This window comes from Prenolepis imparis, unplaced genomic scaffold, assembly GCF_030444845.1.
Source record: "Prenolepis imparis isolate NDT839.2.m4 unplaced genomic scaffold, iyPreImpa1.0 SCAF_3, whole genome shotgun sequence".
NCBI classification, from domain to species: domain Eukaryota; kingdom Metazoa; phylum Arthropoda; class Insecta; order Hymenoptera; family Formicidae; genus Prenolepis; species Prenolepis imparis.
Window position 1 is genome coordinate 15,320,491 of NW_028141161.1, and position 15,041 is coordinate 15,335,531.

The following is a 15,041-nucleotide window of genomic DNA, read 5'->3' on the forward strand; positions in this document are numbered from 1 at the left end:
ATTTTTATGACGTTAATTGACGTCTCGAAAATTATTTTTCGAACGGATATTATTTATCAAAACAAGTACGCTTTTATCTTATCCACAAAATCGACTGCATCCGGATCAATTAATAATATATTCGCGGGTGATAACAAATTTCTCGGACAAAAACTTGGAAATGATTAATCGTACGAAGAATGATTTAAACAACGACTCGCGATTGATTGCAATTCATGCAATTTTTTTTAAATGCAATCCCATCTATTTAATTGTAAATCTAAAATATACTCATTGCACACAAAAACTAGTAATCAAACATGCTAGAAACATATCAAGCTTATTTATGAAGCGTTATGATTGCCTGTGTGTTGATTCATTATCGTAAATTGTCTCTCGAGCGACGAAGTGTTATTATTAGCGGATTATAAGACGTAATCTAATGAGAAATTATTTATAATACACTAGGAAAAAACTATATGTTCTCTCTCAATGATTATAATGTCTCAATAAGACATTATCATGGTTTACATCATCGTGAGAGATGGGATAAAAATTTATATAGGATTGTGCGCACACGTACACTTACGAGATAACTGTCGTTACAAACGAAGTACGCCTTATTCAAGACCAGAGTCGGCGTGGAAAACTGACAATGAGTGAAAAATCTCGCAGATTGCGCCGAAGACTGGATATTCGCATTATTTGATTCGCGGGAAATCGAATTGTTTAAGTCATTTAAGGATCTGCCTGAGTCATCAAACATTTCTTAAATCAGGACCGCACCGAAATCATACGTTGTTCTTTACTTTCATTCGCCAAATATAAAAACCTACTTTTTTCAAGTAAAGTAAAGTAGAGAGCAGTTTTCAAGTAAACACAAGGTTCTAACATAAGTTCCAACTAAAAGGTAAAAGTAGATTCGGTGATTATCGCCTTATCGTTATCGTTTAGAGATAGTTAAAAGGAATTTTTGAAACTTAACATATTCATAAAAAGGTTTTCATTTTCATTGAGTTATCGTTCAGAAAGCTCGAAATGAGAAAGTTTCGACGATGTGTATGATCCTTATTGCTCATTATTTGCCCATTTTTCTAGTCACCTTGAGAATGACAAATAAATAAATAAAAATAATAAACCAAAAGATTTAGTGAGAGTCGAAGAATATGAAAAAAGTGCTCTATTTATCTCTGTGTAATCTTCGCTATTTAATAATTTCTTGATGCCAATAAATTTTTGGCTCGTCCATTTCGCAAATTTCATTTATATTTCTTAATCATCACATAAAAAAAATGTCTGTCTTTGTTTAATAATTTCTTTTATGACGAAAATCCTCCACACCATTAGAGTTTTGTTTACATCGTTCAATATATCACTTTAGAAAAGTCTTTTCACTGTTCAATAATTTTATCCGCCACCAATAAATTTTTAAATCCGTTGACATTCTTACGCGTATATTTTTCCACACATTTTTATTTATATTCGCGAGATTGGGCGATTTTAGCGATTCGTGATAAACTTGCGGCAACGTATGTGCGAGTTTTTTTTACGATTGTGCGTGCATATATATTCCGAGAAATGTTTTTATTCCTGACAAACAATCCAAATGCACCTATGCGTATGTGCATACGAACGCAAACTGAATGTCTCGTGAATGTCTGCTTCAAATCTCAGCGGGAATATTTGTTGAAGTTTGGCAACAGTCAAAATCCTTATTTTTAGCGTCGCCCAGCCTGCGTCGACAGGGCGAAATCCTATTGTTTATTGCCGAATAAGTCGCAATGTTTCATCTAATGTCGTAAAAATGCAGGTCGCGCGTAAATTTTTAAGATACACTCTCTTTATCGTCTACACACACCTACATAAAATCGTATCTTTCGAAACTAGATTTTATCACACACGTATAATATAAATAAGTATATATCTTCAATGATAGATTTATTTATTCTGCAGAGTTCCTCATAATAGTGTCCAAAAATATATCCGATACGAGATGTTATTGTCTTATTTAAGCATTACTTATGTATCGTTCACATCAATTATTTTATAACTTTAATATTATCGAAATCATACTTACATTCATAAACTTGGCACGCGTCATCTCGATTTATTTATCCACTTGTTGCCAGTTTATGTAATGCACAAATCGGCTGACATCAACAATCGATCGTACATGTTATCGAATAAAGCGTTTCAAGATGATAAACAAATATTACGACGTGTAAGAGTATCGATAGAAATCTGCGAGTGATTGTTTTATCGGAACAATTTTACATCGTCCTCTTTTTTACAAGGAATTAAATGCGCAAGGTGTTATTTTCAAGATTATCTTGTAAAACAAGAAATATCGATAAGAGTCTCGATTTCGGCCGCGGCGTTGATGATCTCGAGCCTGACTAACGTGTGATACCTTGATACGATTTTTGGCACCGATATGAGACTTCTTGATATAAATGCTTATGATGGATGCATCGCGTTATCAGACTAACAATAAGATTATGATTGTATAATAAATCGTTAAGTATTAACCGTAAAACAAATTTAAGATATCTCCATTAATTTCATTTAATCGTAGATGTACAAAACTTAGAAATCATTTTTGCCTGACATAGTCGCGTGCATTTTAATTAATTCTCACAAACGGAAATGGAAGAGATAATGCCGATGAGATATATATGAGCAATAGACGCTCGCTTTAATCACAAAACGATTAATTCAAATGTAAAAATAATCGCGTGAGAAAAATTCAAGTTATATTAGATAAGATTTATCCAATTCTCACTAAATTGAAACAGGAGACCTGAGTGGCGACTATGCTTACAATCGTGACGTCAATGACGACCACGTTCCACTGGGCAATCGGCCCCTAATCCAATTTTAGTAATTAGGCCTGACCGATCGGCGATACATATGATGAATCGGTTCGAAAATAAATATCGCGCGGACAGAATTTCAAATTATCGCAATCCATTTGTTTCATAAATTAGAGCTATTTTTATTATTTTAATATGGACACATTACCCGAAAGTATCAATACAACAGGAAAAGAAGATACATTTCGATGTGTGCATCCGGAAATTGCATTCTCTTGATACGTGCAATTTCCGGAAATGCACACACCGAGAGATGCAGCTTCTTAATTCTATATATATATAAATATATATATATATATATATATATATATATAAAATGTATGTATGTATGTGTGTATCGCGGTAACAGGATCTTTTCATGCTGGTCACGCGTGTCCGTTAACGAGTCCTTAAGAGCTCATTCGCGAGCATGAAAACGTTGCTTAGAGAGACGTTGCAAAGCTCGTACTTTATATTATCAAGCGAATTGATACGCGGGTGTACGCAATTACACGCCCCATTAGGGATTTGTATTTCCTGACTTGCCTTTGTTACTTTGCATAAAATAAATAAGCCAAAATTTCATTGCGAAACAAAATTTATAAATACTTGCCACAAAGAAAAGTATTATGAAATTTCAATTAAATTTTAATATTTTATAGAACAATTATTAAAATTATTAAAATAATACCAACTCAAAATTTGTATTTAATAATTGGCGCGATTATTCTTCTTGATTTTGCGTTTATCACGTTTAATCAAAGGAAGAAAGATTTCACGTTACAACGCTTACAACTTACAACGAATATATGTCTAAAGAAACATATGTCGCTAAAATTCCTAGTTTACACGAATCGCGACGGGCGTGAAAATCGTTAGCAATCAGTTGGCAACCGATCAACTGGTTAATTATGATGACTGATGCGAATCGTTACCGCACCGTAGTTAAACTGCACCGGTCGAGCTCGCAGTCGCGTTGTAAAATGCATTGTTTTAATGAAATAGCAGTCAGCTCCAGCGTCGCAATTTTCAATTTGCAACGAGACATCGAAAAGACGCGTCTGTCGCTCGTAACAATACTTGACGGATTGCAGCGGGCTCTTAATATTGCACCGTATTGTGGGCAAATTGTCAATAAATCGTGAACGTTCTATCTATTTAACACCTGCCCGAAGTAAATCGCGCAACGCAAAAAAGTACCGCGAATTACGTGAGGAGTATTTATTAGAGACTGTCAACACAACGCAAGTGATTTACGTATTTTACAAAGAAAAACAGTTGTACGGAAGTTATATTTTTGCAGCATGATCCCCCCGCGTATCTTTATGCAGGTATTTTTAATCTTGTGATGTGACATCTTTTATAAACTTTTTATATATTCATATAAAAAAATTAGAATTAAAACTTTTCTCTTCATCGATTTCCCGCGGTTTCTATTAAGATTCTGTTAAGTGCCGGCGTTTCTAAATTTGTTTGAAGATTTCAACACGCGGGCCGGTTATCGCAGCAAGGCCGATATGCTCTCGTGTCAAGGTCTATCGAGTACGCGCATTCCTGTCAACTATCGTGTTTTCTTTTTTTTTTTTTTTTTTATAACAGTGAGAGTCGTATGACGGGCAATCAAGCGCATCTCTCTATACCGAGAAAAAAAGATCGGGCCGCGAAATATCACGAACGTTGAATCTCCAAACGTCAAGCGTAGAAATATCAATAGTAAAAAAAAAAAATAAGGAAAATATGCGCGTTTCTTTAATCGTCATCGTATCCGTCAACGATCACGTCTCGCGAAACGTTTATTCAAAATGTAGTCTCGCCTACTTGGCAATTGTTCAAAGGTCGCGTCGTTGGGTCCCGTGTTACAAGATGGTTTACGGACCATGAAAAATCTCGGACAAATCGCTGGTTAAAGTCGCGACGTTATATCAAAGCTCGCCGAGTTTGATTACGAAATATTAATCGTCGAAATGTAGATTATATGCATTATAAAAGCAAGCGATATATAGTAAATGTCCCATGTGGACATATAAACTTTTGATGTGATCGTCATGTATATATAACATATAACAAACGTGTATGTATAAAATGATATGTATGACCAATTATAGAATATTTCACACAAAGCTATATTATATATTGTATAAATATTTCAAGACTGGATATACGTGCACATTGACTCTTGGCAAGCAGCCTTTTGTCTAGGATTCGTCTAGCAACAACAGCTACAGTTTAATTATAAACCGCTTTTGCGGTCTTTAACATTATTCGAAATTGCAATAACTCACAATTGTATAATATACGCTCATATAAAATACTGTCAGAATTTTGTTATAAATTTTAAAGAGAGTATCATAAAATTTCATCACTGAGATAAAGTGGTGTGACTTCATAAAGACGAACTGTAAAGACGAACAATAAAGCATTCAGAGTGTGGCTAATAATAGTAAGAAATATTTTCAAGTCGCATGCTCATACAAGCAGAACTTCGAGAGAATGCAGTTTGCAGTTGATTCCAAAGAAGGAAGAGCGAGAGACCAAATCATTGTCAAAAATAATCGCTTACAATCGTGTTAATATACTCGAAAGGATCGAACTCCTGCTGTTCCTCGTCCGCATTTGGCGGAGGACATGGATAGAACGCTTGCGACCGTCTAAAAAATATTCCAGACTTTCGACGAATTTTGTTTTTTGTATTTTTTATATCATATATATCGTACTATACATATATCTCGTTTAACTTTATATCTTTCTTTTTTTTTTAAATAATTTTAATATAATATTAAAGAAATTAGAAATTTCCTTTTGATGTTACTTATTTATTTCTAGATATTATTAATTTTTTATTATATCAATTCTTGCATAACTCTTTCGTTATTATTAAACAATTTATTTTGAAAAATAAAATAATCTTTTTTAAATTTAAATACGTTCAGACGTATTTAATCTCTTTATATCTAAATGTATATATATTTTCTCGTTGCTGGAATCAAGAAGAAATGATCCACGCGAATATACCTGTGAGGTCGATTTCGGCGGTTTTCCTTCAATTTCGCCATTAATCTCGTAAATTCTTCCCATTCTTTGTCCACTTCCTCTTCGCTACCTTCCGGATGGTGGTGTAAAGTCTCCTCTAGAAGTTCCTTTTTCGCGGTTTGGTTCGCCATTTTTGCGCTCTTCGTTCGGTCGAATCAATTTCTCGAATTATGCACTACTCGCGTGCAGTCGGTCGATATTTCCTCGCAATGCATTAACGCTTCTTCGCATATTAAATAGACAATCCCGTACTTTCCGAGAAAACGGAAGAATCGATTGACAGTCGATTGTCTCGCTTCGCCATGTCTAATCTCGTTTCTCTTGCGACGATTTGATCTTCTCGTGACACAGCGAGCTTATAGATCTCTGCTGTGTTTCTTTTTCTTCGTGAAATCGCAACACAAATTCAGCTTCTATTTATCTTTTCCGCAGATTCGGGAAACAGAGAAATTGCGTTTTGAAGACACTCTATGACCGTTCTGGATACCGGAAACGCGTGGAAAGCGCGACAAAATCAAAGAGAACGATAAAAATTCGAAAACTGCGAGAGAAAACTCGCGCACGAAGCAAGTGAGTCACACTGACAACGAGACAAGAGAGCCGACCGTACAATTCTCAGATAGAAGACCCTATAGCTTGGTCCAATTTACGGACTCATTAGGCCTCACTGACAGTCGACATCGCACATGCACAGGCGATTTTCCCCCCTTTACCCCTAACCAGTCAAATTACCCATTGTCAACGGACATCTCGCGTATGTCGCAATGTTGAAAGAATTCGTCACCCCTTATGAAATTCGACACTTTAATTTAATTCAATTCAAGCGTATTAATTTTATTAGTAAATTATTTCATCGCATTTTATTTTATATTTATTTCTACTGCATATTTAATGCGATCATTAAAAAAAATAATACCGAAATATTACCGATTAATCACACCGACGTGTCATAATTGATTATAATTAATTATAATCAGTTATCGTTATAGTTGATTTACGTGCAATTATATATTTGTATAATTAGAAGAATATATAGGAAAGTTTGCTTCATTCTTTACGGATAATAAAAATTTATAAACATTACCGCCACGCACATACATTGCAGAGCAAAAAGCGCACAGTGATTCATTTGATCAAAGTATCGCCGCAGTGACATCGTCGAGGAAATCTTATTGACGGCATTTCTAGTAGCGACTGTACGAAAGCCGTGCACAGCAATTGGCTACTTCCCTCGACAAGGGCTCGTAGGAAGCTGCCTTCAAAGTCATGAGTTATCATTGACCAAAATTACCACGTAATTTGATGGATGCAATGGTCGTCTTAACCAGCGCCGACGACTTCTCCGCGATCCCCAAGTATTATTTTTAAACAATAAATTTATTTTTCAATTCCTGATTGTGTGTGTATTAGACGTTACATATGTATTTAGATATTTTGTCAATGTTTCACAACACCTTAATAAAATCACTAAAAAAATTAATACGACTTACAGTCAATTTTTGAAAAAAATTATACGTAAAAAATTAATCGTTTCGTAATGAATATTAAATCGATCTTTTACTCTCGCGATATTAAATAAGACGAGATCTCGTTACGTACCTCCTCGCACGGTGGCTAAGTGTCAAGTAATTTTCGAAGGCGGCATGCGGATAATTAAACAAGAGCAGATCCGCGTAAGCAGAAGGGTCTCTAATTGTTGACCGACCATACCGTACAAATCGTTTGTTTAATCTTTGTTTCTATATTGGACATTGCAAAGAGATAATCTGCCGTGCGTATCTATTATGCTGCGCTCAAAAGCCCCGCCGAGTGCGCAAATTTGCGCCAGCAAATTAACGCTGCGCGATGATTTAACTTCCGATACGGCACTTTCGTCACGGCTTAATAACACTCGCAAAATGTATTCTCGCGCTTATTTCTAAGCGTTCAAATATATAGATATCGAAGAGAAATTAAAAATATGAAGAAATTAAATCGTGCACTTGAGATCGTGAGATGTGATAGCGAAAGAAGAGAAGCGGCGTTATTCGCGATGATTAATTAATATTATTAAATATTATACCTGAATTCTTTTAGAATAATTATTAATCCATCGAAAAAAAATTGTCCGACGAGCGACGAGTATTCCGAAAGTGAGAAACACAAAGACTCGAAGGCGAAATATAAAGTAGACTCATATATATACATATATAACATATTTTTGCGACAAACGGTTTATCTAGTAATTAAGCACTTTTGTACGTCATTAAGTCGGAAAACGCCAGAAGACGCCAGTTTAAACTAACTTCTTCGAACTTACGCGAAAATTCCTATTTCGTCTCGTTTTGCATATACATATACAAACGGCATGATCCGGTCACGTTAATAAATTTGTTTGTACACGATGTAAAAATTTCGCGAAACTGTGCACCAACCGCAACAGAGCCGGACATGGTTGTGAAGCGATTCGCGAAGAGATCGCGGAGAAGATCGAGCGAAAAAACGCGTTAGCGCGGATCGCGATTGCTGATAATAAGTATCGAGCAACGAAGCTTGGCACAATCGCGACAATTAATCGCGATAAACGCGTTGACTCATTGTCAGTGTGAACTTGCAACTGAGATAAATTCCTTCTGAGAACAAATTGACCTCTCGATAATCTCCGAATCAACAACGTGCGTTTTGCATTCTCGCAAACGAGTATCATATGTATAACAAGTGATACCTTTTCTTACGTCATTATTTTTTGAGCTTCTCGTAATAACAAATTGCTCATTTCACGTAAATTCCCTACTATCTTTTCTCTGTACAAGGCGGATGTTCATATACTATTATGCAGTATCATGTAGTAATATGATAAATTTTTTGTCACAATTGTAGCTGCAAAAGACATTAACCTGAGTGTATCGAATACTATAATTTGTAAAATCGTAAGACCCTGCCGCACAATAGGAAAAATATTAGGAATAAATATTTAATATTAGGAATAAGAATTATTTTAAAATAATAAAATCGGAAAAACTCTAATATAAAAATACAAATTCGGATATAAAGGACTCTTAGTAGTTTATTAGCCCTTACTAGTCCTTTATACTCGAATTTGTATTTTTATATCAGAGTTTTTTCGATTTTATTATTTTAAAATAATTCTTATTCCTAATATTTAATATTTGTTCCTAATATTTTCTCTATTATATATGCGCAAGGCCTAATGCATTTTAATAAAATATTTTCATAATTATATATTTTCAGTCTCACACACACACATAATAAAATCTTTACTGTAGATGTATCAAAAAATACAATCTTGAGAAAAATTGAATAAAAAAATAAAGATATTTAAAAGCAGACAGAATTGATAACACAATGTATAAACTTTCTTAAACAATCTATATAACTGCCTTGTTAAATATAGATTGCGATATATACATGTACGTTACATCGTCATGGGAATGCAAGTCCCGGGATGCCACGGATGTCCCATGGGTTCCATGACCCCCTGGATGTTAGATCGCAGTGAATTAGTTAATGCGAGTCACACGGAGCGCGGCAATGAATTATCGTGCTCGCAATGCATCAACACTGCAGACGACTGTATTTTGGACAGGATCGTTCGTTCAATCATTGGGTCTTCCTTCCTGTTTAGCCGCGATGGAAAATTGAGTCTCGCATTGACTCTACGGTCCCTATCATATTCTATACCTCTTTGACAGAGATTACATTTTTTACGTGTAATTTATAAATCGTTGTGTTCTTAAATATATTAATCGATTATTATACACAAAAATTTTATTGTCGAAAAATTATATTATATGATATGGAGATATAAAATCACTTCTCTCTGCAATAATTGATTTAAATCCGATTATGTTTAAGCACAGATTATTTTCCTGTATATTAATTCATATAAATTATCTAGAAAATGTATATTCTAACAATCTTAGTATAGTTTTTGCAAAAGGAGATTCGTAGATTTATTTCCCTGAGAAATTAGATTTAAGATACGTTAATGCGAAAATATAGCTCCATTATCAAGCTTTCAGGCGGAGATTCAACTAAAGAGATAAGTCTAATTAACGTCGGCTATGATGCCATTAACCGACGACACACTTTAATGAGTCACACATCATTCTCCATTAGCAGACGATTTTAATTCGTCCGTCGTCGGGGGTTCGACCAGAGGATAAGTTATGCAAATTTGAAATCAAGCTCCCGCCGTAATATATTCGATCTTTGACTCTTTCGTTAATTGTGATAACGATTTCACACACGCAACAACATATTTTTCATTTCAGTTTTTCATTGCTCTCACCCCTTCGATCATGTGACGAGTCACATTATCGCGTACGAAAGCGTGTTGGAAATATCGTGTCACTCCTGTCTACTCGATAATGCGGCGACAAACAAAACGCGTGTGTATGCTGATAACTTTTGAACCCCCCGTATCTGTTGACTTCATCGGACAGAAAAAAAAATACGAAAGATCGGTAGTCACAATCATTTCGTAACGAAAGCAACGAAATATCCATACATTTGAATAAAATATACAAATGATTGTATATTTGGAAAATTAATGCATGCATTTTTTAAAAGAAAATAAAATTTCGTTGCATAATACAATCAATAATACGTTAATAAAATTGGCCGTAAAATTTGTAATAAAAGCAGTAAATTCACACTTGTCGACAATCGATTAGCGCGTACGATACTCCGAAAATTGATCTTCCGTAAAATTGTCTTTCCTAAGAATATGATTCTTTTCTTCACAGTCGCTTACGTAGGCTCTTCTTTTGGAAAAAAAAGTCAATGGTGATAATTGTAACCGGCCTTCGTCTCGAGAAACTCTAATTGCATCGCACGTGCACCATGATTTACAACACTGTTATATGAGTATTATTATAACATTATACGAGTATTATATGTTATAAGAGCCTTTGCAATTATTACTAATCAAAATACATGTATCTACAATGTAGGCATTGCAATGCATTTAATATTAATGAAGATATTCTTACATATAAATAAACATATAAAAAATCGAGATAATAAGTTATATATTTGTGAATTAAACATTCTTTCTTGGGGATAATTATAGTCAAAAAATTGATTAATTTAACATATTGTAAGACTACAAAAGATAAGCATAAATTTCTAAATTTATCGATACGCTGAGAGAATGCAATGTGATTTCTATTCATATTTTGAATGCAGAGCACATTCGCACAAGATAATCGGTATTCAATCGTTTGACAGGAAGGAATATAAAGTCTGCCAATGAACTCTTAAAGAGAAATCTGCCTCTATAATGCCAAGTGTTTCACATTAAATGAGGTTTTATAAAAATTTTTGCAATGAAAAAAATTATTATAAAGCAAATTACTATTTTTACACGAGGTGAGCCTTAGGCAAAATTAATTTTACTGCTTATTTTATTAACGTACTTTTGACTCTGAAATAATGACAAACGTCAGCATTTATAATCTGTTGCACTTGTTCTCGACAAGGATTGATAACGCGAACTCAAGTCTGAGGCCGCGTCTGCGATTGTCTTGCTTAATATAATTCTGTATACTTGTCTTTATATATACTTTATATCGTATCTAAAAATGAGCGAAATACGAGAAAAAATTTTGATCCACCTAAAAATTCTATATAATTTTGAAATTAAGTATATACATATATGTATATATAAAATATGTAAGAATATACTGGTTGCACATATATTAATAAAAAAATACAGTATCATATACATTACATTTTGCTATAAGTATGAAGCTTAATTCACATAGTTATTTTATAAAAAAAAATATATTTATGTTTTTATAATATATGCTCACTTGTAAAATGTAATTTTTAAAATATATTTATATACTCTAGAAGAAAGTGTAATCAATTTGCAACATTTATGAAATTATAATCTTGAATATTTTGCGACTTATTTGTTTCCAATAATCTGCCAAGTCTTATATTATCGGTGACACCCACTCGCAAAGACGTAACAACTGTAATCGAGAACGAGCAAGCAAGTCCAAGGTCGTCATCGTCATCGACCGGCGATCAAATCGCAACATTAGTTATGTCATCGTAGTGAACATCGTATCCTTCATCAAATCATCGAATTGTACACACAAACTGATTTGCCTTGCAATAATTTTTGCATTATTCGTACAATTCAGTAATTGAAATAAAGCTTTACATAAATCTTACATCAACAGTTTCGTTATATGTGTCCTTCCAGATATATTTAAAGAAGCCATTATTCTATAAAGCGTACAAATGAAAATATTTCTAACAAATAAAATAAAATATTACACATGTATTACATATATATAAATCGGCATATCAAAATATATATCGTAATAAAAAAATTTTTATATTTATTACTAATGACGATTAAAGATTGTTCATTACAAATTGGATACAAATTGGCGTTTATTAACTTTTGATTATCTTTCATATTCCATGTTAGAAAAATCGAACCAATAGCGAGACATAAGAAACAAGATGAAATTGATTAGTTCATCGTTTTTTCCGTTTATAAGCGAAAAATAATGTTAAACAGATTTAGGAACAAGTTTCATCGGCTGCACGCCCATATGCTTAGCGAATTCTTCCGAGGCCTTCAGTTGATTCGGATGATACGTGATCCCACCCTCTCTATCGACCTTTTTCATATGACATCTCTCGGGGTCACCGGCGATCAGGACAGGATCCTCGCCGGCAACGGGCAAGTCTCTCAGCTGTTCGAGCAAGGTCGACAATCTCTCCTTCGATCCGCACGCGAATGCTTCCGGATTAATAGCCATAAAGCACTGTCCGAGATCGGCGACTCTACTGTTGGTCTTCCAAGCGCGAATGTTCGGTCCGAATTCACTCCCGGTAAGGATACCGCAAAGTATCTCCACCATCAGGCCTAGACCGTAACCCTTGTACCCGGAATTGCGTTCTGAGCCGCCGAGAGGCATCAGCAGGGAAGCTTTGTAAGCTTCCTCGGCGTTGCGGGTCACTTTTCCGTCAGATCCGAGCGCCCAGCCTTCGGGGATGTCCTCGCCTTTCAGAATGGCTAGCTCGATCTTACCCAAGGCGACGGCGGTAGTCGCCATGTCGAGAAGAAATTCGTCGCCGTCGCCCGTAGACATGCCCAAGGACAACGGATTCGTTCCTAGACCGGCTTTTATGCTGCGCGTCGGCGCCATCACCGGACTCGTGTTGGTGCAGTTGAAACCGATCAGGCCTTGCTCCATCGCTATCATGGTATAGTAACCGCAGATGCCGAAGTGATTGGAACCGCGTGCCGCCACCATGCCGATGCCGAATTTCTTGGCCTTTTCCACAGCGAGCTCCATGCAATATTTGCCGACCACTTGGCCCAGCGCATTTTTTCCGTCTACGAGAGCTATTGCCTAGAAGTCGCGATGTGTGGAAAGCTTTCAGATATAGCTATAAAGTCTAAAGTAGATCCTAGAATCTGGTGGAACTTGATAACGCGATCTCTAGTTTCGCTTTCTCCTATCTTTTAAAAATAAATTTTCGCGAAGGAAATAAAATTCTCACACGTGAGTTTATCTTCGAATAAAATCGAGATAAGTAATATTGCGTTAGATACGCTGAATAACACGTATCGCGCACGAATAAAATAGTTAGCATCGTACACGCGAACGCGCATATTTTCGATAACGGCTGTAATTTTCGCGAATAAAGATACCATTTCAAATTGTAATTAGAGTCGCGCTAATTAGCGTTGGAGCGTTTATTGCCGATCGTCAAATTATCAGCGCATCTAGTCGACAAATTGTCGCGCAATTGTGTTTCCGACGAAAAAAAAATATCGGAAATTTTCGCACAATAATAAGTATTATTTTAAAAAATAATTAAAACGATGCTCTAATTAGCATTCATATTTTTTATCGTCAGATTTTTTCTTCGGATAATTTGTAACTTTGTTTCAAACAACGAATGTATAACGCGAGTAATTTTGTTGACTCAACAAGTGCAAGAGAGCACGAAAATAAAGTACATAATGATATTCTCTATATATGTAATTGTAGACGCTTAATATTTACAACCGATCGAAAATATGATAAGGAAAACATGTGTAAGGTTTACGAGTCAGTGACAAACACGCTTACGACGAAGAAAGTAAATCCTATTAATCAGGGGAACGCGTATCTTATCGGGTCATCGGTTGTTAAGATACGAAGGCCAGCCGTATAACGAACATGCGCCATAATTATCGTGAAATATAAACACAATTTTTTATGGTACCACATATGTAAATCTTTCTTAATTATGCTTCGGTACTCGAAAGATATTTACGTCATTGATACATTCGCTCCGTAATCAATTGATAACGAACAATGTCTTTGTACACGTGATATGTGATAAAAGTACAAAGTACGCGACCCGACATGTTGTTAATTAATTTCGAAATAAACGTAAAAATATCTTGTGCCGAATCTCAAATATAAGAACTTAAGAATTTAAATTTAAGTCAAACATTTTTCTCTTTTCACGATACTCAAGTTCCACCATTATTAACTCGAGAGATCCATTTGAACCTGAAAATCGGTGACAATCTGCGGCCGGGCGGCAGGATCGGTGAACCTGTTCTCGATGTCCTGCACGTATATTTGCATCCGATTCATTCCGTGACTAAAGTGGCCTCTATAGTCTGATGTCATCAAATGATGACCGACGGCGTATGCGTCTTCCACCGTGGTACCGGCCTTGCACATGCAATCCTGAATAAATCTGATGACTTCGTCCTTAGGGACGACCTTTTGATCATAATCCTGACATTCGGTGGACATCATTTTGTTAACGACGGCGACGATGCACGCGCGCGATGATACGCTTAGAAGTTCGCAGAACTGACTGAACGCTGCTCTCTGAATCGACGATCAACATATTGTCTGTGCGATAATTTTTGTCCCTCGATGATCACGATTGGTTAAACAACTTGTACGGTTTATCTCTCGAGTCACCTTATCGAACGTGAATCGTCACCTTATGAACTAGTTATATAAATTAAATGTTTGTTCGTTGATTCAACATAGTCGTATCTAGTTGCTTATGCAGATTCTCGTCGCTTATCATTGACGACTCGAGGACAGAGATTCGCGATTAGTTTCGTTTTCAAATTCCTCTTCGAGATGTTCGATCTCACGTTAAATTTGTCTTCCGAGATGAGAACGGGGCTGA

General features: G+C 35.4%; 2 protein-coding genes across 7 annotated transcripts in view; both read right to left on the minus strand.

The window, feature by feature from the left end:
- Clc-a (chloride channel protein 2) overlaps positions 1 to 15,041 on the minus strand; it is a 31,184-nt gene that overhangs the window by 6,990 nt on the left and 9,153 nt on the right. Inside the window, exons 1-2 of one of the 6 annotated variants that reach the window (XM_083034865.1) lie at positions 5,844 to 7,874; positions 5,392 to 5,479 (exon numbers count right to left, since the gene is read on the minus strand). The exons of 3 other annotated variants lie outside the window; for them this stretch is intronic. In XM_083034865.1, the coding sequence (XP_082890991.1) occupies positions 5,392 to 5,479; positions 5,844 to 5,992 (237 nt within the window). In that variant the 5' untranslated portion in view covers positions 5,993 to 7,874. Of the gene's footprint in view, positions 1 to 568; positions 3,119 to 5,391; positions 5,480 to 5,843; positions 7,875 to 15,041 lie in introns of those variants that run through there. 2 more of the 6 variants (XM_083034867.1, XM_083034866.1) reach the window with 2 other exon arrangements.
- LOC145934469 (putative oxidoreductase YjmC) lies at positions 11,545 to 14,996 on the minus strand. The gene is made up of 2 exons (XM_083034913.1): positions 14,399 to 14,996; positions 11,545 to 13,243 (listed from the first exon to the last, which is right to left on the minus strand). The coding sequence occupies exons 1-2, from the start codon at positions 14,651 to 14,653 to the stop codon at positions 12,395 to 12,397; spliced, it is 1,104 nt and encodes a 367-aa protein (XP_082891039.1). The 5' UTR covers positions 14,654 to 14,996; the 3' UTR covers positions 11,545 to 12,394.

Bases quoted from the DNA above. Each gene is read 5' to 3' on its own strand.
- LOC145934469 (XM_083034913.1), bottom strand. From the start codon at position 14,653: ATGATGTCCACCGAATGTCAGGATTATGATCAAAAGGTCGTCCCTAAG. The intron at 13,244-14,398 runs GTTCAAATGGAT...CGCGACTTCTAG, and splicing joins AGATTGTCACCGATTTTCAG to GCAATAGCTCTCGTAGACGG.